This window comes from Paroedura picta, chromosome 2 (assembly GCF_049243985.1).
Source record: "Paroedura picta isolate Pp20150507F chromosome 2, Ppicta_v3.0, whole genome shotgun sequence".
Lineage (NCBI taxonomy): Eukaryota > Metazoa > Chordata > Lepidosauria > Squamata > Gekkonidae > Paroedura > Paroedura picta.
Genome location: NC_135370.1, coordinates 32411019 through 32420239, shown reverse-complemented (window position 1 = coordinate 32420239; position 9221 = coordinate 32411019). Strand labels below are relative to the sequence as shown.

At 44.0% G+C, this 9221-nt stretch overlaps 1 protein-coding gene across 1 annotated transcript in view; it reads right to left on the bottom strand.

The window, feature by feature from the left end:
• Positions 1-521: 521 nt before the first annotated feature.
• NFE2L2 (NFE2 like bZIP transcription factor 2) overlaps positions 522-9221 on the bottom strand; it is a 32933-nt gene continuing 24233 nt past the window's right edge. Inside the window, exons 2-5 of the mRNA XM_077319623.1 lie at positions 5452-5715; positions 4493-4588; positions 4081-4272; positions 522-2666 (exon numbers count right to left, since the gene is read on the bottom strand). Coding sequence (XP_077175738.1) covers positions 1461-2666; positions 4081-4272; positions 4493-4588; positions 5452-5715 — 1758 coding nt within the window. The 3' untranslated portion in view covers positions 522-1460. The remainder of the gene's footprint in view (positions 2667-4080; positions 4273-4492; positions 4589-5451; positions 5716-9221) is intronic.

The following is a 9221-nucleotide window of genomic DNA, read 5'->3' as shown; positions in this document are numbered from 1 at the left end:
TTAATTTGCTCCACAATGGCCTTTTGCCCTCCCTCCCCTAAGCTGCATTACAAATGGTTCAGCCACTTGACTTGCTCGAACAGTTGGAATGCTCAAACTTTCTGTCTTCATTTCTTGTCAGAGGCATTACTGCTACTACCGCAACATAGTTACATGATGATTTATATGAGACTAATTTTTAAATTAGACGTGCAAAAGAGAAAGATGGGAATAGGAATAAAACGCCTAGTGATCCCAAAATACTATTATGCAGAAGCCTTTGGAGCTGAAGGATGAATGCAATCTGTTTAATATCTGTGCCCAACTGTTTAGTATCTGTACCCAAAGTGCTTTATAAACAAAAGTTAAAGCATCTGGCAAAACTCCTTTGACAGATGAATCATAATTAAGCTACAGCATCCTCCAGAATTTTATAGGAGTCTGTTCCATTAAAATCAAGTGACTTAATTCTCTTTGTGCTTTTGAGAGTGTTGGATTTTGAATGCAAATTAATCTCAAAAACTCCATTCTTAAACAACTGGTTAAGATGTCCCTGTTTATTTCCTTTGTGTTAGTTGATACAAACTACTTTCAATATACAGAAGACCAGTTTTTATACACAGATCAGGTCTATAGTCTAAAAATTGGAAACTGTATACTGCATAATACAACGTAGAAGTCGATAGGATTGCTCTAGTTTTCTTAAAGCATGTATCGAACTATTTAAATTTCATTATCAAGAAAAGGTGCGTTGATAGGAACTGCATAAATGCAACTAAGACGATTGTCTCCCCCTTTAAAAAATGTCATGGACAGGACTCCAAATCATGGACATACTCGGCCACCCCCACTCATGTACCCAGTTGCACATTGTATAGCCCTGATAACCCACATCACACACAATAAGTCCAAAGGCTAAAGATTAGTATCCCTTGAACGCATACATTCATATGCAAAGCGTGTTTATACTTGGAAATTAAAGGTACAGTCAATCTAAGATGAGTCCTTCCAAGACTCACTGGCACCCGCGGTGCTAAACCTGGCTGTGTAGCACCTTAAAGGAAAGCTGTTATTAGTATGTGTGCTTAAAGCTACACTTAAGCATTCTTAATAAAGGAAAGCATGTAAAAATATAAGAAACTGCAAAAGTTTCATTTATACTTATAAAATGGCGCAACTGGCAAACGCAAGATCAGTCTTCAGCTAAACGAGATCATCACGCCTGACGCACAGTTCAGTAAAACAATAGGAAAAGTACATAAATAAGATTTGAAATATTTACACGAGAACAGAAATGTATCGATCAGTGGCTACATCAAAAGAGAAACGAGTGTTTTATAAAAGATATATATATATATGCCCATTGTGCACACTTTTGTTTTAACCTAATCATTTAAAAATATATATATACTTAGAAAATAGGACACATTTTGCATTGTGAGAAAACATCGTTCTGCAAACGTGAGTTTCCCTGATCCCCGTCATTTAGTCTCTGCCTTCTTGGTCTTCGGGATGAGAAAGATGCTGCCGTCTCTGGTTTGCTGCAGCGAGTAATCGCTGGGCGAGTACGGCTTTCCATCTTCGTCCCGGAGCATGCTGAAGACCTCGAGATAGAGGGTGCTCAGCTGCTTCTTCAGCAGCCGCAGGCTTTGGTCATTTTCTCCTTTCTCTTTAAGGAGTTTTTCTTTCTCATCCTTAAGATACCCCAAGTCGTGTTCCAGTTCTGCTATGCTTTCCAGTTTCCTTTTCCGGCAGTTTTGCGCAGCCACTTTGTTCTTGCCGCGCCTGCGGATGTCCCGGATCAGTGTCAGCTGGGCCTCGGTGAACTGCTCCTTGGCCATCATTTCGTTGAAGTCGTCCACAGGGAGGTTGATGATTTGTTCCACGGGAAAGGGGATGCGCAGGGCCTTTGCTCGGAGTTCATCTCTTGTGAACTGAGCATCGTGCTGGCTGCTCTGTTTGTCTTTCATGAACGGAGAGTTGGGATGACCCGGGTTGGCGGGTAATTCTTTTTGGGGTGTGTCTGTCAGTTGTGCGTCTGGCCTCGGTGTGCTTGGCTCGAGAGACACAGAGGCTGGGAGGCTTGAGTGAAAGATGTACATTTTAGCACTGCTTCCTTGAACGCTGCCGGGGGCGCTATCCATCTCTTCCATTTCGGAATCACTGTAGCCAAAGCCTGTGTCTCTGTAGAGAGCGGATGACTCAACAGAATGAGGCGAAGAAGTTGTGCTGGGACTTGCGTTCAGTGAAATGCCCGAGTCGGAATCATTACATTCCAGAGCGTTTCCTGCCAGGTCGCGGTTAAAAGCTTTGCACAGAGCAAAATCAGAGAGATCAATGGGCTCATTTAGGAAGCCGGTGAGTGCTTGATCCGTGAAAGGCGGTGGGGGAGGTGGCGTTAGAGGCATGTCACTGTTCAACTTGACGTCAACAAAACGGTAGAAATCCTCACCAAAGTCGCTGCTTGCAGGTGAAGAGTTGTCTTGCTTCAAATCATCAGGCAGTACATTTCCGGGATAGGAAGGCTCCAGATGGCTCAGGAACTCTAGGCTGCAGCTGGCAACTTTTTTCTCCACGGCCGGCAGCGCATTGTAGAAGTCGAAGTTAGCATCTGCCTCGGACACTGTGTTGTCTGAGCACGGGCTTGAGGTTACTTCAGCCAAGCTGTCGTTTTCAATGTTAAGACACTAAAAAGAAACGTCAAAACCCGTCAATAATACAGATATGACATACGAGCCCTTTTCATATATTACAAATCCACTTCGCTGGAGCCTGATGGCCATTCATAGTACCTCCCAATGCATTGCTCCTGCCAAGTTGAGCGTGATCAGTGCCGATCTCTGATTTTAACCACGTGGGTACAGCTCCAGACCTCCTGAACTGGCCCTGGCCACTCATTTTTTCAAGGTTCATGTTGACACGTAGAGGTACCACGGTCATCCAACATGGCAAAGGCTCACGAGTAGCGCATACTCTCAATATGTGCATCTATGTATGTGACTAACATCTGACAATATGCACAATGGTGATCTCCATGCTACTCACATTATGTCCTCCTGATGCTGTGGAAGAGGATGCTAGCCGGGCCCTGTGAAACTCTCCCTTTCTACCACTGACTCACTCAATGCTGAAGATCCACCCCAGAGAGTTACATAATTGTCTGGAGCATCCCTGCGGGTGAGTGACAACGCCTTCCCTCCATGTCGGAAGCTTTTATAAATTATTCAACCTTCTGAGGGTGTGGGCAAGCCATTGCAGCACTGGAATGGTTGATCGATGTTAAATTCAATGGGCCACAAACTACACCCTGCCACTGAAAAGGATCAGAGAGGGTTTTCCAAGAGTCTCTCCAGCTCTGGCTGCCAGAAAGACCCTTTACAGAAATTACAACACAAGTTACCTCACCCAAAAGCCGTGCACCCCATCCATAACGGGACACCGGGTGTGCTCACTCCATAAGTAGAGTTACCACAAAATAGTCTCACTTAGTGTCATCCTTTTCTGTAACTTACCGTGTACCCCAAAACAGATTTACGCTGTTGTAAGCTGAATGACATTAGTGAATTTAAACTGGGGTAACTTACTGCAAGTCCACTGAGCATGTGTACTTACAGGACTCAGCTCCAAGGAAGCTGATGACAAAGAGTCATGAAACCCATGCTCCAATCAGGCAAGAACAAGTCAGCTAATCACAGGCTCAAAGGGAGGAATAGGGTTTCTTCTCCAAAAGGAAACAGCTGATTGGCCTGGCACCAGGCAGGACGGGAAAAGAGCACCTATCCCTGCCTATATCTTGTTAATGTAGATCTGACAATAGTCACTGCGGGAGGATCCTATATGAAGCTACCATCTTTAGATTCAGATTAATAGCCTCCTCTGACCGAGTAATAATTTCTCAGACTGACTGACTGCTATCAGGCAGAGAAAGGCCTTCCCTGAAACCCTGCAATTTGGGGTCTTCTTAGCTGCAGCAAACAGGAGTTGAATCTGTCTCCTCTTCCTCTTGATGGTCAAGAACAGAAATGGCTAGGATTGGATTTATACTTTTTCCATTTGCCCACAATGCCTGAATATTCATTTGGTAGAGCCTGCAGCTCTTACCTGTAGCTCTGGAATAGACAACAGTTCTTCCCAGAATTGTTCTATATATTGCAAGCCCTCTGCATCAGCTGACTCGGGAATGGACAACTGGAGGCCAGAGGAGTCCTGTGTCTGCATCTGATTAGAATCCACAAAGTCTTGGTTGCTCTCAGTCTTGCATGGTACCACTTGTTGAAACTCAGCCGAGGAAATCTGGAATGTTATCAGACACCACGTCAGCTTTGCTTGAACTGAACGCCATTACTTAGAAACATACACAAGGAATATTCAGGATGAGTGCAGTTTTTCCGCATGCACAGAAATATGAAGAGTATCATTGAGAAAGGAAGAGAGGGAAGGAAGAGAGGGAAGGAAGGAAGGAGCCATTTTTACCAAGGACTGTACTAAAAAAGTAAGCTGACTAATGTTTTACCTCATTGTCATCCACAAATGAGAATGTTTCTGCCAAAAGCTGCATGCAGTCATCGAAGGACAAGTCGTCCGCATCTTCTCTGGAAATGTGAGTATTCTGAATACAAAAAGAAGGAACTTTTAAAATAATGACATGCAGACTTAATTCAGAGCTCGAGCAAACTGTGTGAACTGAGACAGGTAGGGTGGGCTTCTTAACAGCTCATCTTTCAGTGGACGCTTATTCAAGGTAGCTTCAATGGCTTTCATGAAAGATAGCTCCATCAATGGCTATCAGTTGTGGGGCTGTATGGAAACCTCAGGTTCAAAAGCAGGAAACATCTGCCAGCCGGTGAGGGACACACAGCAAGAGGCGATGGCCTGAACGAGCCTTCAAGGACATCTGATTGGTCCCTACAGAGAACAGGATGCTGGCTTAGAGGGACCACTGGTCTAATCCCCTAGGGCTCCTTTAGTACCATTCTTCATTTAGAACAGTGGTCCCCAACCTTTTTATCACCGGGGACCACTCAATGCTTGACAATTTTACTGAGGCACGGTGGACGGGGGGGGGATAGTTTACTCCTCTACTCTCAGCCACTGCCCTAATGCTCTCTGATGGCTATGGTAATGTTTAAATATCCCTTCAAAATAAGATACAGACACGCCACAACAATGAACATAAGGAACATTTTATTTTCATGGAAATTTTAACCCATGACAATGACAAATCAATGGGAACCCTGAGCTTGTTTCTCTGCAACGAGATAGTCCCATCTGGGAGTGATGGGAGACAATGACACCCGAAGTGTGTTGTAAAGGGCCGTGGGGGGGGGGGAGAGAAGGCGTCCTTCGTGGCCCACCTCCAATTAGTCGACGGACCACATGTGGTCCACAGCCCACAGGTTGGGGATCGCTAATTTAGAAGAGAGATGTACAACATGCAATTCATCATGATGAAATGAAAATTGGTTTGCTTACCTGTGGATAGTTACTGGTTATATCTGTTTTTCCCAGTTCAATGGCTTGAGCAGGCTGAATTGGAACAAATTCACCCGTTTCCTTGTCCAACTGCAGCTGAGCTAGAAAAGCTTTCTCTTGTTCCTTCTGGAGCTGTTCTTGTCTCTCACTTTCAAGTTTCTTTTGTTTCTCAAGTTCATATTCCTTTTGTCGCTGGCTGAAGTCAAAAACTTCACGCCTCACTCCGAGATCTATATCTTGCTTCCAGAGAATGTCTATGAGATCCTGCATGTATAAAGCAAAATAAATCAGACTATGGATATTCTATAACTTAAACGAGCAAAAAAAAAATGCTTAAATGGAGCCATGAACACTGCTAGACTGGAGACATTGTAGGATCTTTGGGTGTTCTTGGAAACAGTTCGAAAATGGCATGGAGTAGTTATTGATTAATGAGCCATTGCTGATGTTACAATGAGAGTATATATATATATATATATATATATATATATATACATATATATACATACTAGAGATAAATCTCATTAAACACACTAGAGATAAATCTCATTAAATCTCATTAACTTCAGCACAATTTTATATAGGAGCGTCCACAGGATTAACTATCGTCTTCTATTAATATGTGTTGCAGGTTCCAAGAATTGACACCATGAGCTCTGTGACCCAAGGAAGAGATGGGATATAAATCTAAAAATAAACAAATAAATTGAGCATGGTTACTAGCCCAAGTATCCAGGATAAGAAGACAAACTTGAAAAAACACATTAAGGGAGAATAAAACCAGCACTGGCTATTTTAATCTATATAGTCATTCAGACATTTAATGGCCAACTGAGCAGGAGCCCCATGAACAGGGGTCATTCTGTCTTTGAAACATATTTACCCCTATAGATTATTTATAGAAATCAGGTTTACTATCTCTGCTAAGAACTTGAATTGTACAAGAGTGCTCTTTGAATTAACAGTTAATTTAAAAAAATATTACAAAGCTGCTTCATGCATTCACTGGTTTTTGGAGCTGAATAAGTGTAGTATGGCCAAAACCTAAAACCACGATGTTCCTAGTTTGGTAACCTCTACTTATCTGTACTACTTTCTGGTAAGGCCTTGGAGGAGGAGCGTGTCTCATTGCTTAAGTGCCACTCAGTGCTTAACACCCACTCAGGGCAGCTGACCTGCCCCTGAGTGCCTCCTCTGCCAACCAGCTTGCCTGTCCATCCAGTGGCCAGCCAATCGCCTTCCATCCTCCACCCCTGACCACACCCTCCTCCTTCCACTTCCCTCTGAGGCTTGGAGGCTGCAGATCCCTGCCGTATGTGAGCAGTCCCTGCCGGTGAGTTCCCTAACAGCCACTTGCAGCCTTTCCAGGGCCTGGGGGGAGGGGGAGGCCGTCGAAAGAGTTCTTCCACCCCACCCCCCAATCTAGTGCCCATTGTATTCCTGAATGCAACGGGCTTAGCCCCTAGTATTTAAAATAAGAGTAAGAATCCCAAATGAACTGACTCTGTTCCCCACACATGATTAAATAGAAGCTACAAAGCACCTGCAGATTATTAAATTGTGTTTTATGAGCCATTTTGACCCAGCTGAAAAGGTAGAGTACAAGTATTTCATTGTTATCTCTACAATTATTTTGGTATTAGAAAATTTGCCTTTCCTCCAAAGAACTTATGTTGTCCATGTTAAGTCCATTTAAGCAATGGTATTTAGCAGAGTTTTGAATGAAGTGGAAATTGCCCATCAGCTTCAGTTTGCTGGGCAATATTTTTAGAAAGTTGTTCCATCTCAGCTGTCCCTCTCTAAACAAATCCGTGGGTTCAGTAACTACGACACTGTGAGTTCATTTCAGCTCTTTATTGTGGCCCCAGCATGATGGTACAGAGAAGCAAACTGAACCAAAATGGAACTAGGGACCCCCCCCCCCCAAAAAAGAAAACAATTTATATACCATACAACACAATAGATCTTCCTGCCGGTGTGCGCTATTTGTCAGTTTCACTTTAAAATGACTGAATCCGGCAGCTGGGCTCTAGCTGCACATTGGCTGATTACAGTGCCTCGGACCTCAAGCTCAATTCTTGGCAGAAACACACACACAACAAATGTGTTACACACTGCAGGGTGGTTACACAAATGAGCAAGAGCAGTCTTTTCCAAATGCAGGCAAAATCAAACCGAATCACAAGGAAGCCAAACAATCTGCCTACATAGGAACAGCAAGCCTAAAATGGCATCTTGTGCATAAAGGACTGTCAAGTTGCAGCCGACTAGCAGCAGTCCCAGCAAGGGGCTTTCAAGGCAAATGAAAAGCAGAGGTGATTTTTGCCATTGCCTTCCTCTGCGGAATCTTCCTTGGAGGTCTCCAAGCACTATCCGGGACTAATCCTACTTAAACTTCTGATGAGATCAACCTATGCCATGCCCACCTTCCCTCCCAAAATGGCATTAGACCTGCAACAAGGTAGGAGAAGAGTTGGCTTTATACCCTGCTTTTCACCCCCCAAAAGAGTTTCAAAGCGGTTTACAACTGGCTTCCCTTCCAATGCAGATCAAGTGGAGGCCAGAATTGAGGAGGAAGGCAAACTCCAACGTGACACCACCAACACTATTGAAGCTTACTCTGAGCCTGGACACATCAGGTCCAGGACACAATGATGTGTCGTAGACCTCAGAACCAGCTGCAAATTGTTTCACTCCAAACAGCCAACTGGGTTAGGTCGCTTGTGTGGTGAACTGGCCCTCTCGGAGAAAACCATTACAGCACAGGGATTGCCCAATAAAACTCATTGGCAGCCAATTCAAAACAACAACAACAAAACAGGAATTATTTCATTGCACTGTAAACCAGGCTTTCATGAAACCCTGGGGTTTCTTGACAGCTCTGGAACGGTTTCCCAAATGTGTGGGAGTCAATTAATTTTGTATATATTTTTTAAATGTGTTAAACATTTATGAGGTGATATTTTATTTTTTTGTTCGTTGATCTTGTATGGCACTGTTCCTGGCCAACCGACTCAGCTCACAACAAGAATTCCAACAATAAAAGTCAAAAAACAATACCATTAAAAATCATCCCTCCTCTCCCCAACCCATTCTAACCCTACTTCCTATCTGCCATATGTCAAGGGCAAATGTCTTAAGCTGGAACTTCAGAGGACGGGCTATAGATCTTTCCTCAGCCTGACCTCAACCAAATGCCTGGAGCCGTCTTACAGGATCAGCTCTATCAGAGCCCTCAGCTCATTCCACCAGGTAGGGAGCAAGACTGAAAATGCCCTGGCCCTGGTCAAAGCCAGGCAAGCTTCAAGTGGGCCAGGAATTTCCAATCTATTTAAACCCAGAGGGCGTAGTGCCCTGCACGGGGCATAGGGAATCGGGCAGTCCTTCAAATACAATGGGCCCAGACCATGAATGGTCATGTTGACCTTCCCCCTTCCCAAAATGGCTAATGATGTGTCTGGAGGGGGTGAGAAGGTGAGGAACTCCAGGTGAGCATGTATACACCTGTTCTTTCCAACCATATTCTGCATGATTGTGTCACTTCCGGGGTGACTTGAAACCTGAAGAATGTTTCAGGGGTTTCTCAGTGCTAAAAAAGTTGAGAAAGGCTGATGTAAACTTACAGAACTCACCACTACAAGGTATGAGGATAGCTTGGACTCCTTTTAAAAGCATCGAAATCATGGGGGAATACCTCTTGTTGACATCCACTAGCCAATGTAGCTAAACAAAGTCTGTGTGTTCCGAGGCTGCGTACCCCTGAAGACCAG